At 42.8% G+C, this 21,160-nt stretch overlaps 1 protein-coding gene across 2 annotated transcripts in view; it reads left to right on the plus strand.

The window, feature by feature from the left end:
* Nucleotides 1-21,160, plus strand: part of DSTYK (dual serine/threonine and tyrosine protein kinase) — a 46,768-nt gene that overhangs the window by 20,560 nt on the left and 5,048 nt on the right. For both annotated transcript variants that reach the window (XM_069459225.1, XM_069459226.1), the window contains exons 2-10: nucleotides 1,071-1,459; nucleotides 11,917-12,583; nucleotides 15,266-15,498; nucleotides 16,059-16,142; nucleotides 16,830-17,006; nucleotides 17,649-17,778; nucleotides 18,144-18,300; nucleotides 18,748-18,880; nucleotides 20,804-20,917. In XM_069459225.1, the coding sequence (XP_069315326.1) occupies nucleotides 1,071-1,459; nucleotides 11,917-12,583; nucleotides 15,266-15,498; nucleotides 16,059-16,142; nucleotides 16,830-17,006; nucleotides 17,649-17,778; nucleotides 18,144-18,300; nucleotides 18,748-18,880; nucleotides 20,804-20,917 (2,084 nt within the window). The remainder of the gene's footprint in view (nucleotides 1-1,070; nucleotides 1,460-11,916; nucleotides 12,584-15,265; nucleotides 15,499-16,058; nucleotides 16,143-16,829; nucleotides 17,007-17,648; nucleotides 17,779-18,143; nucleotides 18,301-18,747; nucleotides 18,881-20,803; nucleotides 20,918-21,160) is intronic.

The raw sequence follows: 21,160 nt of genomic DNA on the forward strand, positions 1-21,160 counted from the left end.
CCCTTTGTCTTAGGGTCTTGTCATCCACAAACGGAAGGAATATGACTTGATAGGAGGTATTGATCTTAATTGAGTACCCAGTGTTTTAAGAAAACAGATGACTTGGCAGCTGGGACGCTGTCACCTGCTATCAGAGAGATGAACTGGAAAAGATTCTAGAGCTTATGCAAACTCGAATACCATTTCATTTCTATATATGTATATTTACAAATTAGCTCATACATTTAGTTATAAAATATGTCATAGATGAGGAAAATAAGCTAAAGAAATTTAAAAGGGCTCTACATCATGTTCTGCATGACATTTCAGTCAATGAAAGTGTAGCATTTTTACTGTATCTTTTCTATGTTTAGATATATTTAGCTACACAAATACTTACCATTGTGTTACAGTTGCCTATAGTATGCGGTACAGTAACGTGCTGTCCAGATTTGTAGCCTAGAAGCAATAGGCTTCACCTGTACCCTAAATGTGTCATAGTCTATACCATCTAGATTTGTGTAAGTACACTCTTTGATGTTTGCACAATGATGAAGTTGCCTGACAATACATTTCTCAGAATGTATCCCTGTTGTTAAGTGACACATGACTGTATGTATATGTTCAAGTATTAGGTTTTTTGCGAGAAGGAAGGTTTTATTTTTGGCACATTTGGGTGTATTTCTCCTTGGGCTCATGTCCCAGTTAGTGTATCTTTTTGGTTTTGTCATCTTAATGATTGTGTGTTTGTGATGGGAGTCCCTGTAGAGTCCTTGTAATGTCCTTGGGCCGTCCCTCCACTGACTGAAAAAGGGGGACGAGAGAGGGAAGATCACCCACTGCCACCCTTCTGGGTAGAAATAACAGCTTGCTCCCTGGGGAAGAGCTAGGGAGAGGAACTCTGTTTGATATTTGAAGAGCCTTTTCTGACTGGGTTTTTTTCCCTGGTGTCTCCTTCAACTGATAGTTTCCCTGTAATTTCTCCTCTAGGACCTGACATCCTAATGGGGTCTCTGTGTGAGTCTCTCTCTACTCCTCCTCACTTTTCTCTCTCTACTCCTTTCTCCTCCACTCTTCCCTTCCCCAACCAGGCCAGCTGAGCTGCATTTCCTTCCCACCTAAGGAAGAAAAGTACCTCCAGAAGATTGTGGACTGCCTCCCTTGCATACTGATCCTCGGCCAGGATTGTAATGTCAAGTGTCAGCTGCTGAACCTGCTGTTGGGGGTGCAGGTGCTTCCCACCACCAAGCTGGGCAGCGAGGAAAGCTGTAAGCTCCGGCGCCTCCGCTTCACCCACGGGACTCAGACTCGGGTCAGCCTGGCGCTCCCTGGACAGTATGAACTAGTGCACACACTGGTTGCTCACCAGGGCAACTGGGAGACCATCCCCGAGGAGGATCTGGAGGTCCAAGAAGACAATGAAGATGCTGCTCATGTTTTAGCCGAACTGGAGGTAACAATGCACCATGCCCTCTTACAGGTACCAATCTCATGCTTATACGCCAATTGTACACATGTATACCAGCTTTTCTTTTATTTTGACTTTCTCAAAAAGTAATTTGGTAATATATACTCTGCGCTCTGAGCAGGAGCTGATGAGTCAGAGAAACATAATCTAGGAAGTTGAACCAACAGACAAGGCTGTGCTGATGCCCATCCTTGCTTCTGCTTACCATGCTGCAAGGCCCTGAGTGATTTGCTTTCTCCTTGCCTCCTTGCCTTCTTTTCTATTAATACAGTAAAAGGAATGTGTGATACTTGCATCTCAACATGCTTTTATAGAATAGTTATGATCAAAGTTAGAAATTCTTTTTCATTTCTTAGCAGAAAGATACTGCTGGAATTGTCTCTAGGCACCTCTTTCTAAAAGGAACAACAAGATGATGGATAATTAATGTTCTTACTAGAATTGAGACCAAGAGAAGAATTTTGTGGGTTTTTCCCTAGATCGAACCATTAATTTACTAAGTAGGACAGATCATTTCTCCTGCTTTATAAGGAACTCAAGATATGAGGACAGATCTGGCTCAAAGTAAGGAGACAACGGAGATCCCATCATTGGAAGAATATTTTAGCTTTTTTTTTTTTTTTAAATTGAAGTCTCAAAGAGAGCACAGATCCTTTGGTATCCCCTAAGAGATCATATTGTCTATCTGGTATTCATATATCCACCTAGGAAGGACTACTCTCTTTTTCTGGGCTTCTTCTCCTACTGGATAGCTAGGACTGGGCTATTTGATTAGACCAGGTGAGGATGTGACTGTGTCAGGGGTCAGGAGCAGGTGGGAATCAAAGAATGCCAACAAGCTCAGAGCAGAGAGTTCGTCACCGTGATTACCTGTGCCAGGAAGGACGGGCTAGCTTGGCAGGAGTTGGAAGAGTGGCTCCCTCTTTCTTATAACCTCTTCATCTACCCCTCTTCTGAGGGGCTTGGTCTCTAGTCAGTGAATGAGTCCTTTGGTTGTGGCCATGGCCTGTGACATTCTAGAAGTTGAAACTGTCATTTCATTTCCTTCCACAATCCATATTTCTTTTATCTTGGTAAATGCTAGAGGGGGCTATGTAACAAGCCCCCATTGTTTCTCAGCTCAGTTTCAGTGAGCTACTTGGATGGGATGTTAAAATACCAAATCAGCTTTCTCTCAGCATGGTTAAAAAATATATTTATATATGTCTGTGTATTCTCACTCTTCTCTTTCCTTGAGGAATTCTCTAGCCTCTCATGTTATTTCATGTGGTTTGGGGGGCCTCCTTGGCTTGGCCAATGTTTCTCTGTATCTGATTTATTCTCCACTGATTTTGATGTAGAACTAGCGGCAGACCCCAGTGTTTCTAAGTTTAGAACCCCTTGATGCCGACCTTCAGAGAGCCCTGCAGACTTTGTGGAATCCAGGCACTGCCCTCTCACTACAGTCGGGCTCCTGTCTCCATTAAATACATCAGTGATGCTCAGCTTGCTGCAGGGAATGCTGCACAGCTACCTAGAAGATTGTTCATGCCAGTGAGAAAGATTTTTGTTTAGCTCCAGTTATATTTAGGACCAGTGAGTTAGCTCTAAACAGCTCTTCTATTTGATTTGTTAAGGTGGTAGTAAAGAAAGGAAACACTTAGCTAAAGGAAACCAAGATTGAATTCGGGGAAGTTCAATGTTCATTTTGAACTGTCAAATCATCAAAGCAGAATTTCCCCCTGCCTTCTTATACAATGGTCATTCTTCTAATACGTTACTTTAAAGTCCTCATAAATTAGCCATTTTCAGTTTGTTCTAGAATAGGACAACTCACATGGACCCACACTGCTTGGTATTCCTAGCTTTTTAGTTCTGGATCCCCTGAGATTCTCAGTTCATAATTCAGCAATAGAGGAACACTGGTAAGCCGTTAGTATCTGAAACCTTTTAGTGTTAAAACTTAGTCATTTTCCAATTGGCAGTACATTTCACCATTCACCGTATTCACTAGTTCTATCTTTATATGTAAAAGTACTTCCCCTTCCCCACCCTCAACCCCTCTTTCTAGCACATACATCTACCACCTCCTTTTCTATTTTCTTTCTTCTTAAAGATTTTTAGGCCAGGCATGGTGGCTCACACCTGTAATCCTAGCACTCTGGGATGCTGAGGCGGGAGGATTGCTTGAGGTCAGGAGTTCGAGATCAGCCTCAGAAAGAGCGAGACCCCATCTCTACTAAAAATAGAAATTAGATGGACAATAAAACTAGAAAAAATTAGCCAGGTGTGGTGGCCCATGCCTGTAGTCTCAGCTACTCAGGAGGCTGAGGCAGGAGGATCGCTTGAGCTCAGGAGTTTGAGGCTACTGTGAGCTAGGCTGATGCCATAGCACTCTAGCACAGGCAACAGAGCAAGACTCTGTCTCAAAAAGAAAAAGAAAGAAAGAAAGAAAAAAGATTTTTAAAAATCTGGTGGAACACTTGTTTGCCTCAGAGTTGTTCAGTCTGATATTTGTATATGTGTGATTTTTTTTTTCCTGTGAACATCTGTAAGAAAAGGAATAAAAAGCAGCAGAGGTAATTAAACTTGTCCAGCCTGAGCTGGGATTCCTGCAGCCCAGCCGTAGTGTTTCATTTACTGCAGCAGATACGTAGCTTCAGTTGTTCTGCTCTTACCAATAGCCCTCTCGTCCCCACGAAGTGCTTTCTGGGCCTTTGGATGCATGTACGTGTCACCTGGCAGCCAGACTGCCACGCACTGACATGGTTATTGGCTCATGATGATGTCCAGTGGGGTCTATTTCAGGGAACTGAGATAGACTGATATTTCCAGGCAAGGTCAATAACTTGCAAATCAACTTTTTTTTTTTTTTTTTTTTTTTTACTATTTTTACCTCTAACCAATTGAAGTAGTAAACTTTTCTTTTTATAACCCTCAATAGCTTTCAGTGCAAATAATCTGTTTTTAATATCACACAGATACTGATATTTTTAATTTTTCAGCAGTTAATGCTGTTACAACTCATAATCATAATAAAGGATCTTAATATGACAAAAGTTTATATAAAATTTTATTTCCCAAACTTACTAAACACTGTTTGTTGCTAGAAAACTACCTTTTCTCAATGTTTGTCTAGTTATTGCCATTTTTTATGGCACCTTATGAAACAAAATTCATTATGTGTTTTTTACCTTTATTTAGGTACCATATTGCCTCTTGAGTGTATCTAGACTAAAAGATAAAGGTTGATAGGTTAAAATGTAGGAAAAGTTCTGACATAGTGGTCCATACCTATAATCCCAGCACTTTGGAAGCCTGAGGGGAGAAGACCACATGAGCCCAGGAGTTTGCGACCAGCCTAAGCAACATAGCAAGACCCCGTCTCTACAAAAAAAATTTTAAAATTAGCTGGGCATGGTGGCACGCACCTGTAGTCCCAGCTACTTGGGAGGCTGAGACAGGACGATTGCTTCAGGCCAGGAGTTTGAGGCTGCTGTGAGCTATGATTGCACCACTGCACTCCAGCCCGGGTGACAGAGCAAGACCCTGTCTCAAAAAACAAAACAAAAAATAGGAAAGAATGTTGGGTGAGATCCTCAGGACAAGAAGATACTGTTGGGGGGAGGGAATATATAGCATTAAGCCACAAATGGTCATTCCAGAGAGAAAGAAACAAGGGTGGGTCCATATGTAAAAGACAGAGAAATAAAGGTATAATTAAAATAAAGAAACTATTATTTTACGGAGCAAAAAAAAAAAAAAGGGGGTGGGAACTGAAGTGATGTGTTAAAAAAGGATATGGGAAGTTCAGGCAAATGCTAAATTGTAAATTCTTCTTAGGCAGTAATTCTGCGTTCTTTGAATTTAACATCTCTCTCACCTTTCCCCGAACATATACTAGCATACACAGTGAAACATAACCGTCCTGCATACATTGCTCTTTGCCAAAAAAACCTAGGAATACCTGTTATAGGCTAATGTGCCTGTTAAGGATATGCATGATTTAGAGACAAGAATTTTTTTTAATCCCGAAAAGACCAGCCTGAAGCTGAGGCTGTATTTTCTCAATTCACTATCAGTAATTTACCTTTGACCTTCCAAGGTTAACTCCTGGGGAGAAAATATGACAGAGATTCCAGTCTTAATCTCCTGTTTTGTCTTCTCCCTTTGCTAGGATCCTGTCTCTCTCTTTCCTGCACCAAATGGCTTCCTTTCTATTTTTACTATCTCAAAGACTTCTTTGTGTTTCCTTCTGAGTAGAGGACAGTGGGGGTGGGGAATCTTGCTTGAGTCAGAGACTCAAAGGTTGCAAAGTACTGTCCACAGGTAGAAACTGTTGTTGGGGCTATTATAACATAAATACTTTCTTTTTGACTTCTATTGTGATGTATCAGCCAGTCGTTGGAGGTTCTTATCTTGTGTCATCGCAGAGCCCTGACTTCGTAACCAGCATATGCTTCTAACACAGAACCCGCGGGTGGTTAGGATCCCTGAAAGCATCTCTTCCATCCTTTTTTCTTCTTTCAGAGCTTCTCAAACACCAAATCAGACAGTGCCTGGCACACAGTGGCCCTCCAGGGACTGTTTAATTGTCTTTGTAGTTAAACGGACCTAGATTTATATCCTGGTTTTGTCACTTAGCTGTGTGACTCTGTTCCCTGATTTGTAAGATGGCGCTAGTAATCCCTGTCTTGTAGGATCGGTATGAGGCGAAAATGGGAGTATGTTTCAAGCACCGACCGACCGCGGTGTCTGGCACGCAGTAAGCCAGTTCCCTCCTCCCCTTTGATTGAGTACATCAGTGACCTTGAGAAGAAGATTCCTACTCTCTTGGTCACCCATCCCTTTCCTGACAACCATCCCCCTTGAAACTCCTCCCTTTTGTCAAATTTAAGTCCTTGTTGTTCCAGCTTATAATTGTTATTCTGCTCTATTAGAGACAAAGTTCTTCATAATTCATTATGACTTATTTTTATGATAAAATGAAAGGAGAAAGATATTATAAAAAGGTAAATAATACAGAAGTGTATAAAAGTTGAAAGGTAAAGTTTTCCCTCCTTTTTCTTTCCTCCTTCTCCATTCTACTGTTTTGTCTCTCTCTCTTGATGAATCTAATAAGTGGTAAGAGGAGAAAACTTCAGATTCCTATTTTTTTCTGCCCCTATGGATATGTGGGTGTTTGACTGTCTACAAGGTAGAATGAATAGAGGCCGTTCAGTGTATTCTTGGCAACTTGTCTGTTACCTAATTCATTGCAGTGGGACATATAGAGAAGATAGTTCAGATCCTTAAAAAGTCTTCATGCTTATGAGTTGAGACTCAGAGCTAAAGCCTGTGTTTTTAGGTGTTTGGGCTTGTAAATATATTTCTACTATTAGCATGATGGTCTCGTGCTTTCTCTGGCTAGCTTAGGGCTGTGGTTGTGATTATGTTTTTTTCCAAGTCTTATGTCTGGCCTCTGAGTTACCACACTGATGCTTTTACCACATAGGGAGATGGGTTTGTATCCATCCTGTGTTGACAGTGGGGATAAAGCTCTGGGTCGCTTCATGTTAATCCTGGTTTCTTACGAGGCACGTTATGGCCTAGAAACTTGTTCAGTTGCAGCTCTCCCTTGAAGAGTATATGTACCAAGAAGAGTCAAGGTATTTTCTATACTATAACAAGAATAGAGATATTTTACTTAATATGTAATTGATATTTAAGAGTAATAGTTGAGGAAACTATTTAAAAATGAAAAGAATCAACCCTATGTAAAAACAAACAGGAAAAACCTCTCCAGTGTCCTGTGGAAATGGTATGGGAAGAGAATTGGAAGTAAAGATAGCTAGAATATGTGGACAGGGATTGAAGTCAAGGCTGTAGAGATTTCTGAGCAAGGGCAGGACAATTATGTAGTTGTTTACTTTTCTATGTGATGTAAACCTGAGGCTTCAGAACTATAAACAAAGCAAAGACACCTGCTACCTACCAACTTTAGCCAGAGTGGATAACTATTTTCTGTTCAAATTATCAATTAGTGTATCATCCTTTGTGATAATTGAGTTTTCGTAATGGGCCATGAGCTCTACAGTAAGGCATTTTCACCAAGAGCCGATATTCTTAGGAAGTGGTTAGCCTTCTTCAGTGATTGAGTGATTACTTCTTGGCATTTAAAATCGTGTCATTTTACATCAAAAACAAAACCAGAGGTGTCGTCTGGTGTTTGCAGAGTAGCATGCTCCTTTCTATCCCTTTTTCCTGCCAAGAAAATTGATGGTAACAGATCAACTTCTATAAATTCCATGGATTTGTGCAGAATGCATTCCACAGGAGAAATCTTTTTAGGAATTCACTGTGATTCCAAATAGGAATGACGGGATACTGTTGTGATTCCCTGAGATTCTTTTTTTCTTGATTGAGTTAGGAACAAAATGCTTACTCACTGCCTTATTCTTGGAGTAGAGGCAAACAGCAATTCCAGATAAATGTGTAGGATAAAATGTGTGGGATGCATGTTGAAAAATAGAAAATTTTACATATGCTGATTGAAAGTGGTTTTGAGCAAGTAGTAAAGGCATCATTTCTTCATTAGTTCATGCCACGTTTATTGATTGGATGCTTACTTCGTGCCCGGCACTGTCCCGGGTGCTGGGAAGGGATAAAGCCTTCCATGAAACAGCCTGAGCTCAGACTTCACTCTTAGGTGGCCATAATAGGGCCCAGAACAGGTCTGGCTCATCCTCTTTACATTAATTATTATTTTTCCACTCCCTGTCTCCAGGAGACAGTGCTGGCTTCCCTTTTTGTTTGTAACCGTCAGGCATGAGTCACCCTTTAACCGTGAGTACTGCAGAATTGCAGAGCACATTCCAGCCTAATCTGCACTGCTGCCAGGGTCCCAGCCAGCGGCTCTCTGCCTGTCTTCTGACAATCATGGTAGAGCAGTGAGACCACTGCACCAGGTAATCAACTGGGGAAGGGAGAAGAGAGAGCACAGTACCTGTTTTCTGTCCATTTTTGTTTAGTGCAACATATATTTAGGAGTTGGCGACTTCTTTCTAGGTGCCAATATATATCAGGCCATACCCTACCATGAGAAAGCCCTAAATCCATTTTTAAAAAAAAATGAATTTGCACCTATGAGCAAATAAGGCCAACTGGTCTCCTAAAAACAGTATTGGTCTTACAAATGGACTTGGCAGCTTTGGCTGATGGTTCTGTTGCCCACATAGAATGGTCCTTTGAGGAAAACCTGAAATTTTATGTTAGAATTTTAAGAAAATCCATCAAAAAAATAAGCAAACAAAATTCTTCCTGAAAATTTTCTGAACAATACAGTTTGCACACCCCCGAAGACATTAGGAGTTTGTGTACTTACTTTGGTTTTCAATATTTAGGCTTTCTTTCTCTAATAAGTTTGTTGGGTTTCTGTCTTTCTTTCTTTCTTTTTTTTTTTTAAATAAAAAGAGACAGGGTCTCACTCTTGCTTAGACTGGTCTCGAACTCCTGAGCTCAAGTGATCCTCTCACCCAGCTTGGCCTCCCAGAGTGCTAGGATTACAGGCTTGAGCCACCATGCCCGGCCCCTATAATAAGTTTGAATGATTGATTTATATCTTTAAAAAATGTGTATATTTAGGGAAGCTTTGCAATATAAAAAACATTTCCACCTGTAATTCTGTACTGTATTAAACTGTTTTCATTTCTTAGAATTCTTTTAGTCTTTAATTATTTTACTTGATTATATTGTTGGCATTTATGCCATTGTATGTTCTATTCTAAACCTTAAAATTTTTTACTTACCAACTTTTTAAATATTCCTCACTGACGTAATTCATGCTCTAGCATGTGTGACTCAGGGTAGTGAAAGGGGGTTTGTTTTGAATAGCAAGATAAGTGTCAGACTAGTCTTCCAACCAGAAAGCATTCCATGCAATTTGTACACAGATGAGACAGCACATTTCTTCTTGGCCTAGGCTTAGGCGGAGAGTAAGTAGATTTATGCAGTGTTTGTTCAAATTACAAATGGTAAAATGCTGAAAACTCTTTGAGCTGTAGGGAGTTCAAAGTGGCCAGGCAAATGAAAGTTATGTGACCTACCCGAGAATAAAGCTTAGCTTGTTTTTAGAAAAGAAGGTGAGACCTTTGTGCTTTGTTGAGGTTGGAAAAAATTTTAAAAAACAAAACACATAGCAAGTGTCAGTGTCATGGAAAAGAGACACTAGACATAATAGGCTGGCATTTCCAATCCTTTCTTATTTAAAGAGGGAGATCAAAAAGGGAAAAGGCCCAGATTTTGATTTCTTTTAATCTTTTATCAAAAATGCATACTGCTCAAATAAGGTGAGGAATGAAATCAGAATTTTAGTGTGAAAGAAATAAACAAAATTGCTTATCTTTTATTAGATTTCAAATGAAATAAATATTCAACATCTGATAACTGTCAAGGACACAAACTTGAGCATGTCTGTATTGAGTTCTTTCACAGCTCTGTAGATGAGGAATGAAATCAGAATTTTAGTGTGAAAGAAATAAACAAAATTGCTTATCTTTTATTAGATTTCAAATGAAATAAATATTCAACATCTGATAACTGTCAAGGACACAAACTTGAGCATGTCTGTATTGAGTTCTTTCACAGCTCTGTAGATGATAGAATTCTGTGGACGATTGATTCCGAGTTTGCAGACCCCTGAAGACGTCAGTAGTTTGTATACCTGTCGCCTGTGATGGTGATACAGGCATGAGTCCCTGGTCAGCCGTTTACAGCTGGAATGCCAGGCAAAGTGGGCGATTTCAGAGATACAGAGGAGCATCCTCTGCAGCGGATGGAAATATGTGCTCTTATAAATACTTCAAAACTTCTTAGGAAAGAAGTACTAATAGAGCAGAAAGTATAGGCTAGGAAAAGGACCTGTGGAAGGTTTGTTTCTAAACCAAAGATCATTCTTGAAACTCGCTTTAGGAACTTGAGTATATTAGGATTGGGTTCAATTGTGTGTAATAGACCATCAGAAAATCAGGAGGCTCAAACAAGATAGAGGGTTTTTGTTTTTTTTTTTTTTTTTTCCATAATGTAAAAGAAGTCTGGAGCTAGTCAGCTCTTGTTTTTGCTTCATCATCCTAGCTCTGGCTTCTGCCTTCAGGTTTGCCCTAGGCCTTCTGCTCTAGCTGTCATATCTGTGCTCCAAGCAGGGAGAAGGGCAGGGACAAAGGGCACACTTCCCGGTAGAATCAACCCCCTTCTCTCCCAAACAGCTTTCCTGGAAGTCCCACCCACTTATTGGCCACCCCTATTTGTAAGGGACATTGCCTGCCCCAATAATGTAGAGACTAAATATTGGATAGGCAGTCCTTGGTCTCTGCCATGCCAAGTGTTCATATTCTCAAAGATATTATCAAGACTTCCGTGGCTAAGACTTTGGATACCTGCAAACTCTTGTAATAGGACAGTAATGATGTTTGGTGAACCTGGCTTTTAGTTTGCTGCCTAAATGATTGGTTCAACAATATTGAGGACTGGGCAGGCACAGTGGCTCATGCCTGTAATCCTAGCACTCTGGGAGGCCGAGGTGGGAGGATTGCTTGAGGTCAGGAGTTCGAGACTAGTCTGAGCAAGAGCGAGACCCCGTCTATACTAAACATAGAAAAAATTAGCGGGACATGGTGGCACGAGCCTGTAGTCCCAGCTACTCAGGAGGCTGAGGCAGGAGGATGGCTTGAGCCCAGGAGTTTGAGGTTGCTGTAAGCTAGGCTGACACCACGGCACTCTAGCCCAGGTGACAAAGCAAGACTGTCTCACAAAAAAAAAAAAAAAAACCCAGTACTGAGGACTTACTGTGTGCTAGGCACTGGAGCTACAATAGTGAAAAAAGTAGACCTGGTCCCTGCCCTCAAAAGTGTTTACAGACTAATGGGGGGAAATGGGTTTTAAATAAGTGAGTTATAAATGTGTTGAACATTAAGAAAGGGGAAGTGCAGAGTGCTTGGGATTGTGTAATAGAAAAGGCTCTGTACGTATACGCCGTGACATGCACTTGGAGACGTAAAGGATAGTTGGGCGTTAGCCCGTTTGGAAAGGTGGGGATGGGGGTGTGAGAGAAGGGCCAGGGGGGGAAGACTGTTCCAGGCATACCCCCTCCCCGCCTGATAACTTCCATAACAATTCCTTTTCCTTCCATTATTTGTTTCTTCATCAGAGGGAATCGGTGGGAATGTCTAAGCAACAGAGGAAAGCAGGGACCAAATATTCTTTTTATGTGAAATGGCTAAAGGGACCGCCAGCCTTTCTGCTTACTTGTTTTTCACTCTCCCTGGATGAGTGTCTGCCTTCGCAGGCTGCACCAGGGGTGTCGGTAACCGAGGAAGGAAGGGGACGGATGAGTGGGGCACACTGAGATCTAATTGCTCCGTCAGAGAGCTGGATTTGGGTCTCGGTGTGGGACTCTGGGGAGGCGTGGATTGTTTCTGACCCCGAGGTGCTGACTGACCCCCTTCCCCTTCCAGGAAGTGGACATTGTGGTAGCACCGTGCCAAAGCCTCCGGCCCACAGTGGATGTTCTGGGTGACTTGGTGAATGATTTCTTGCCTGTGATAACCTATGCACTCCACAAAGATGAACTCTCGGAGAGGGACGAGCTAGAGCTTCGGGAAATCCGAAAGTATTTCTCCCTTCCCGTATTCTTTTTCAAAGTACCGAAGCTGGGCTCAGAGATAATAGACTCCACCAGGAGAGCGGAGACAGAAAGGTCACCACTTTATCGCCAGCTGATTGACCTGGGCTTTCTGAGCAGCAGTCACTGGAACTGTGGGGCCCCCGGCCAGGACCCGAAAGCTCCGAGTATGCTGGTGGAGCAAAGTGAGAAGCTGAGACACTTGAGCACATTCTCTTACCAGGTGCTACAGGCGCGCCTGGTGGACGCGGCCAAGGCCCTGAACCTGGTGCACTGCCACTGCCTGGACGTCTTTATCAACCAGGCCTTTGACATGCAGCGGGACCTGCAGATCACTCCCAAACGCCTGGAATACACTCGAAAAAAGGAGAATGAGTTGTATGAGTCACTGATGAATATTGCCAACCGAAAGCAGGAGGAAATGAAGGATATGATTGTGGAGACACTTAACACCATGAAGGAGGAACTTCTAGATGATGCTACCAACATGGAGTTTAAAGGTATGTCTCAGAGAGCTTGTTGGGGTGCTGGGACTGCAGAAGCCTCTCACCCTTTTCTAGCTGGAGATTGAGTACATTAATTCTTAAGGTTAGAGGAACCTCAGGCTAATTTCATCCGCCCCACTGCTACCAGCAGGAGCCCACCTTAAAGCATTTAGCCAAGGCGGCCTCTCTTGCTCTCAGAGACCTTTCTGGAAGATTCCACTGTCATTGCTTCCCAAGAACATTAGCCCAGTTTTTCCTAAATTCATCTTAATAGCTCTCTAACCTCCACTTTCTATCTGTATCCCCTTATCCCCAGTGAAGCTGAAGAATGTTAGTAAATCGTGCTTTAAAAGGGCTGAGTGCGGTGGCTCACACCTGTAATCCTAGCACTCTGGGAGGCCAAGGCGGGAGGATCCCTTGAGCTCAGGAGTTCGAGACCAGCCTGATCAAGAGCAATACTCTATCTCTATAAATTAAAAAAAAAAAAAAAAAATTTTTTTTTTGAATGGTTAAGTAATTTGCCCAAGATCACACAGCTAGTAAATAATAGACATAGGACTTGAATGTAGACAGTCTAATTCCTGAGCCCATACTCTTAATTTCCATGTTTTACTGTTTATTAATCTGTTCCCAGTTACTGATGCCACCCTCTTCGTAGTACCCAGCTGCAAAACCTCAGCACGGTCTTTAACTGCCTTCTTTCCCTTGTCTAATCAGTTGCCACGTACGGATGAGTTTTCTTCCATATTTTATACCTGCGTTTTCTATTCTGTCTTCTTTAGTCTAACTGAACTATTGTTACCTAATCTATCTCCCTGACCTCCTTTTCTTCTTTCTCCAGCTTATCTTTATTGGTTCTGATTCCTACAGAGTAAGTTTAAATTGCTCTGCCTACTATTAAAGACTTTCCAAAGCCTAGCCCTTACCAGCTTTTCCAGTCTGATTTTCCATTGTGCACCTTCCTGTAATTTCTGTTTTGGTTGGTCTTAACTGCTTACGGGCCAACATACACTCCCTTCACCTTTTCTTTGCTCATGTCCTGCCTTAAACCTGAAACGGCTTTTATTTGTGAATTTCCAGATCCTACCTACCCTCCAAGGCCTCTCTCAAATGCTATTTTTCACAAAATCTTCTTTAATTTTTGTAGGTAGTAACAGTTGCACTCATCAGAATTCCCACAGCATTTCATCTGTAGCTTATCCCTGGCATTTGGCTGTCTACCTTTTATTATAGTTATTTATAGTCTCCTGTTTTCTAAAATCCTAGAGTTAAAGGAGAATAGAATCTGAGTCTTATTCACCGTATCCCCTTGCAGCAAATAACATAGGCTTGTGATACAGCACATCTTTGGAGAATGAATGAGTTTGTGAATGATGGATCTAGCTAAGTCACACTTACAAATACAAAGGAAATATAGTTGACTTTAGCAGGCATAGCATGCCTGATATTTTATAGGTCTTTCTAAAGATGAACAAAAAAGAATTCCCCATTGCAGGGTGGAGTTGCTGAGAAATGCTCACTTGCAATGGATATCCTTGGAAGTCTTCTCGATATTTAATTAAAGACACTGGCGCATCAATGCTGGCATCACGGTGGGTGTGATGAAGGGAGGTAGGGCAGCTAGGTTGGGCAGACAATGAAATATTTGATTGTCTGTTATTGCCCGTGTTTGGTGTCTGGGATACAGCGGTTAGCTACACAGACGTGGGAGTAACTGGAACAAGTATTAATAGATCAGATGTCTGGCTCTGTTAACTACATTATGGATTTGTGAGTATACAGACTGTACTGAATTGATCAGCATTGTATATATACGTCTTTGGGACTTGTAAGGGTATATTTCAAGAAAAAGAATTCCTAGAAGATGAATAGGGAGGCCAAAGGGTATGTGAATTTTTCTTGGTTGGTTGGTTGATTTAAAATTTTGATAAGTAGTGCCAAATTTTCTCTAAAGAGTGGCACCAATTTAAGTTTCCATCAGTAGACGTGAGAGTGCCTTTTTAGGAACAGATATTTTTGCAGATACTTGATTTCTCTTAAGTTCTGTTCTTTGTTTTACAAGGTAGGTTTTCTAGTGCTAAAAGGTAGTGTGGCATGGGGCGGGGCAACAACTGAGTTTGACTTTTTATTTATCTAGTAATTGATTAGTAGAAAACTCCTGACTCTTAGATTTTTCTCACTAATATGCTAGGCAGTATAAAATTTTGCACTTGTAAAAGATCACAGGCTTTGGAATCAGTGAGCTTTGGATTCAAATGTTAGCTGTCTTACTTCTTAACTGTCCCGTCCCCTTTCTATGCCCACTTTGTCCTCTCTTTAAGGCTGTTTCCTGGTCTGTAATACCTACCTGATAAAGTTACTATGAAGAGGAAATTAGATTACGTATATAAAATGTTGATCATAGTGCCTTTCTTATAGTTTACACTCAATAATTGTCATTCCTCCCCTCCTATAAATGTGACATAAAAGCTGACAAAATCAACACGCTCATATTAGAATTAATTGCTCCTTCTCAGGATCTTAGCTGCTTTAAGTAGCTGAGGGTTACATAGCCCCCGAGCATGCTGAGAATCAGACTTCATCAAAACCAGTTTTTTTGTAGCCGTCATCATGGTAGTTCCATGGCTGTGATTTGGGAGGTGCCTTGATTTAGTGTGTCTGCTCATCACAGACTGACTTATTTCTCTGCTCCTGTAGATGTCATTGTCCCTGAGAATGGAGAACCAGTGGGCACCAGAGAGATCAAATGCTGCATCCGACAGATCCAGGAACTCATCATCTCCCGGCTTAATCAGGCAGTGGCTAACAAGCTGATCAGCTCGGTGGATTACCTACGTGAGAGCTTTGTCGGAACGCTGGAACGATGTTTGCAGAGCCTGGAGAAGTCTCAGGATGTCTCAGTCCACATCACCAGTAATTATCTCAAACAGGTACACAAAGAATGGTTAAGACACCATATCACGTAGTCACACACACCTGTAGTCCCAGCTACTCGGGAGGCTGAGGCAGGAAGATTGCTTGAGCCCAGGAGTTCAAAGTTGCAGTGAGTTATGATCACGTCACTGTACTCCAGCCTGGGAACAGAGCGAGACTTTGTCTCTTTCAAAAAGAAAAAAAAAAGACACCGTGTCATGGATATAACACATGAAACAATTTACACGCAAGTCCAGCTTCAACTTAGAGCCAAGAATTTCCCTTTCAACTTTTTGCCAATCCAGTTCGAATTGTTTTTCTATCACATGACCACTGCTTGTGGGAGGTGCTGGGGAGCTGTAAAATTGTAATTAAGTTGATGAATTTAAAGATGAGGTCGAGGGGCCTAAATCGTCACAAAATAGATGATTAACTTGAGTTGACTCTGCATATATGTTGAGGGATAAATTTGGAAGCCCTGATTCTGGACGGTGTTCTTAAAGTAAGTATCATTTATTGCATTTTTGAAATAGCCAGACTACCGAGGGTGTATTTTCTTTTGTGTGATCTCTTTCAGATCTTAAATGCTGCCTATCACGTTGAAGTCACGTTTCACTCAGGGTCCTCGGTTACAAGGATGCTATGGGAGCAAATCAAGCAGGTAGGGGTTGCTTAGAGAAATCGTTTCTGCCTCTAGGTGGCTCAAGTGAATCCTAGTCACCCCAAGAGAACAAATATCTAGGATCTTCTGTTAAAGGGGGGCCTTTTGTTCTGGTTTTCCTACCCGGGAGAATTCTAGTTTGTGACTATTCTCAAATAATTATTAACAGTGTTCCCTTTAACTCCTAAAAGTTGTGGGTTTCTATGATATTCCATGTTGGGTGTTCTTTGTAGACAATAAAAAGAATGATTTTTATGCAGCTGTAAGACTCTACCTTACTAGCTTCCTCATATTTCTTTCTCCCAGCTTCAGTGTCTTTTCAGAACCAGGCTTTGTTGTTGCCAGAGGCCACAAGTGTGGTTCCCATTCTGGAATTTGGTCTGGCTCTTATGTGGTGTTATTTACTGACTTCAGAAAAAGATGTATCAGGCACCCCTTGGCACTGAATGTGACGTATTGAGGGTTTGTGAGCACGTAGACTAGGCCTGGTATTATTTGATGCTTTCCTCCAGGCTCAGCCCTAATTTTGAGGTGGATGGAATTGGAGAGGAACCTTGGACTTCATATAGCTGCTATCGTCAGTGCCTCCTCCTAACGAGTGGGCAACCCAGAAAGGAAGGGCAGTGGGTCTCTGTGGTGGTTCCTGTCTCCCATTCCTCAGTGGTCTCACTGTCCTCCTCCCGGCAGATCATCCAGCGCATCACGTGGGTGAGCCCACCTGTCATCACTCTGGAATGGAAGAGGAAAGTGGCCCAGGAAGCCATCGAGAGCCTCAGTGCCTCCAAATTGGCCAAGAGCATCTGCAGCCAGTTCCGTACTCGGCTCAACAGTTCCCACGAGGCTTTCGCAGCCTCCTTGCGGCAGGTCGGTGTGTGGGAAAGGAGAGAGAGTTTTGTCCGCAGGGGAATAGTTTGCTCTCTGCTCTTCATGTAATTTTTAAAAAATCATCAGTATATTTTCATTCTATTCTGTTCTGTTACAAGAAGTTTCATCAATAAATTTTTCATGTGGACATTTTTCTAACCCTAGGGAGAATGGAGGGAGGTCAGTTAATTTCTCCCCATTTCAGTGAGTGAGGGAAGAAAATAGAGGAGTAAGAATTTTATTTTAAGTTTATGTAGCATTTTAGGAATGAACAACAGAAGGGCTGACTTTGGAGCTTCCATACTGTTTCATAATGATGTGACATCTGCTTGTCTGTTCGGGAGGGGGGTGTGTGTGTGTGTGTGTGTGTGTAGGTATGTGCGTGTGCATGTGTGTGTGTGTGTGTGTGTGTGTGTGTCGGGGCAGGGAGTGGATAGATGAGATTATGCATCCAGGAGGAAAAATTATTATTTATTGAGAGTGCACTATGTGCCAGTCTCTGTGCTGAACATGTTACATGTATCTTATTTAATTCTCACAATTATCCGTAGGAGGTAGATCCTGTTATCTCCATGAAACAGGTGAGGAAGCTGAAGCCAGGTACTTGATAAGTCAGACTGTTTTTTCCTGTTTCCCTCCCAGCTGGAAGCTGGCCACTCGGGCCGGCTAGAGAAAACCGAAGATCTCTGGCTGAAGGTTCGGAAAGATCATGCCCCCCGCCTGGCCCGCCTTTCCCTGGAGAGCCGTTCTTTACAGGACGTCTTACTACACCGTGAGTTCTTGTTTTTCTCCAAGTAAATTGGAGCAGGGCTCAGGGTACCTGACATTTTTATGTCCTGCCTTGAAGAATCCCAGTGTCTAAAGCTGCTTCCTTGCAAAGCTACTTAAATACTTACTGATGTGGTTTTGAATTCTTGCTTGGTCCTGCCATTTATATAGTTTAAATAACATGACAGAAGTTTGTTTGAATTAAACGAGTTAGGTTACTTTCTGCTGGGTTAGAATGACACTAGAATTTCATTCCCTGGCAAGCTTACAACTTCCTGGCCTCTAGGCAGGACCACATCTAAGAATCTTACAGAGGTTGCCCATCCAGTTCCCATCCATCTGCCTTATCTCTGTCTCTACACCTTGTAGGTAAACCTAAACTGGGACAGGAACTGGGCCGGGGCCAGTACGGTGTGGTGTACCTGTGTGACAACTGGGGGGGACACTTCCCCTGTGCCCTCAAGTCAGTTGTGCCTCCAGATGAGAAGCACTGGAATGATCTGGCCTTGGAGTTTCACTACATGAGGTGGGTCCTGGTCTCATTTATCTCTGCGGGAAAAATCTAGAGAAGCAGCCAGCAGCCTGGGATAAGTTTTGTAAGCTACAGCATGCCCTGTCTCTCCATACCTCAGTTTCAAAATGTTATAGACTAGTATTTCTGTGTCTTGGCCAGACATGTGCTCTCTTTAAGGCCTTTACTGTCTTTCTGGCTCTTTCCCCACCGTCCTGATTTCTCAGACTCATCGCTCCATTTCACTTTCTTCTCTAGTCATTAAGGCCTTATCAACTTTTTGATTTCATGATTCTTTGTCCTTCTTGGGAGAGGCCATTGTTTTGCCTCCTGTCTGCCCTGGGGCCATTGTGTCTGGACCTGGACTACACATGGTCTTGAGGTTATTCCTTCCTGCATTTGGCATGTCATGCAGGATTACAGCCCAAGTGTTATAGCCCAGAACTCTCTCCTTCCTACCAGGTCTCTGCCCAAGCACGAGCGCTTGGTGGATCTCCACGGTTCCGTCATCGACTACAACTACGGTGGTGGCTCCAGCATTGCTGTGCTTCTCATCATGGAACGGCTGCACCGGGACCTCTACACGGGGCTGAAGGTGAGGCCAGGCAAGGAGAGAGCAAGACCCAGCTGGCAGCCAGACCCGCAGGTTCCTTTCTGGCACTTCATCCCTTTCTGTTTGTTCGGAGCTGCCAGCTTTCACAAGAGATCGTTGCAGTAATCAGGCTTATTGCACTTGCTTCCAAAAAGCCTTGAAGATTTCTCAGAACCTATTTTTGGCCCCATTATATATCCAGAATACTGTCATTTATCACTTTGACCCCCTGTGGTGGTGGCAAAAATCTCGACTCCGGAGAAGAGCAGAATTCCTATAACTCTGCTCTTCTTTCTCTTTTTTTCTTCTAGTGAATAAAGCCAGTTTTGTTGTTCAGTCAACAGATATTTATTAGTGACGATTTTCTACAAGGTCCTATATTAAGCACTATTGGGGAATATCAAAAAGTGTAACTGTCAGGAGCTTTTGAGAGAATTGCAGTCAGTGACTATTTCAAGAAGATGTGGAATTTGAGCTTGGCAAGTCTACCTTGATGGACAGAGTTCGAGCAGTTGGAAGAAACAGGCCGTACCGGGGGAGGAAAGGAGTTAATGCCCAGAGCATCCGAAGGCCACCAAGATCACTGGGCGTGTGGGAGCAGCCAGTTTGTTTTGGGAATATGGGGAGATAATGTTCAGAGAGATGCTGGGAACAAGTTATACGGGACCCAAAATGTTAAGGATTTCTATGGAATTCAAATTCTGTTGTAGACAATGAGAAGCTACGGAAGGATTTTATTTGAGGGAAGGTGAAGCCCTCAGTTGGGTGTTGAGTTTCTCTCCTCTAAAACAACTACCAAAAGGGAACTAAAGAGGTTTCTTTTGTCTGTTCCCAGCTGAGTAGGAGAGAAAAGCTGACCTCATGAGGGGTATCTGGGTAGGTCCCTTCTCGCAGATGCCTCTTGTGCCAGTCTATACGGAGGCCTCCAGGGGTAGGGCCGAAGGAGCCTTAGAAGCTCTTCCAGGAGTCAGGAGGAATCAGTAGAGTCAATATGATGAAGAAAATGACTCCACACAGTTTTCCCTCTTCCTTTTGGAGGAGTTCAGCACGGCACTGTCCGATGCTTTTCTGCAAGTGGGCTTGAGAACCTCATTGAGCCTTGGAATGAATGATGTAGCATTTTCAAGAATTCAAGAGACCCTAAATTGAAATAGTATGAGTGACTTTGGTATTTGTATTCGTAAAACCAAACCTGGGCTAACTAGGCCTATAGAGCAGTGGAAGTAAATCTGCCCGAGGGACCTGGGAATACTGACTTTGAGCCTCCAAAGCAGTTCCAGAGTTTGGTTTTTTGTTTTTTTTTTTTTTTTTGAGACAGGGTCTTGCTCTGTCACCCTGGCTGGAGTGCAGTGGCTCAGTCATAGCTCACTGTAAACTTGAACTCCTGGGATCATTCGATCCTCCTGCCTCAGCCTCCCAAGTAGCTGGGACTACAGGTGCGCACCACCACACCCGGCTAATTTTTTTATTTTTTGTAGAGACAGGATCTTGCTATGTTGCCCAGGCAGGTCTCAAACTCTTGACTTCAAGTGATCCCCCCACCTCAGCCTCCCAAAGCCCTGGGATTAAGGCATGAGCCACCTCACCCAGCCCAGTTCCAGGGTTTTAGGTGTTAGAAATGAGCCCATGCCTCAGTTGTTTGGTTGTACCTCTCCTAGTCACATCTGGGGTTGTCCAGTTGGCCGGACTGCAGCCTGTGAGGGATTTGATCTGACTTTGTCTCCTTTACAGCTTGTTCTTTGCTTTCCCTCTGCCTCCCTCTCCTAGCTGCTTTTCCCTGCCTGCTTTTTTTCATGCACTTTTCAGTCTTGGTGTGCCCCAGGGCAGTCAGTCTTTTAGTTCCCCACAAAAGGAAATCTCATTTGGTTCAGGCAAGTTGAACTGAGGAGTCGCCCTGTTCCTGACAAGCTCTTTTGTCTCCCCAAGGCTGGGCTGCCCCTGGAGACGCGTTTGCAGATAGCACTAGACGTGGTGGAGGGAATCCGCTTCCTGCACAGCCAGGGACTGGTCCATCGCGATATCAAACTGAAAAACGTGCTGGTAAGTAAGAGCTGTTGCCCGAAGATGATACCCTGCCTCTGTGGGTGAAGTGACCTTATGGCTGGCACACGTAAGTGGAGGTTCGGTCCTAGGAAAAGTCCGCAGGGAAAGTAGTAGAGTTAACAACATAGTGACGGGTGGTGTCTTGGACTGAAAGCTTAGGGAGCAGTTTCACCATAGACCTAACTTATGTTACATAAGGTTTTTGCCCCTAAGATTTTGGAAAAATCTTAAACTTATAGA

The sequence above is a fragment of the Eulemur rufifrons genome, chromosome 27 (assembly GCF_041146395.1).
Source record: "Eulemur rufifrons isolate Redbay chromosome 27, OSU_ERuf_1, whole genome shotgun sequence".
NCBI classification, from domain to species: domain Eukaryota; kingdom Metazoa; phylum Chordata; class Mammalia; order Primates; family Lemuridae; genus Eulemur; species Eulemur rufifrons.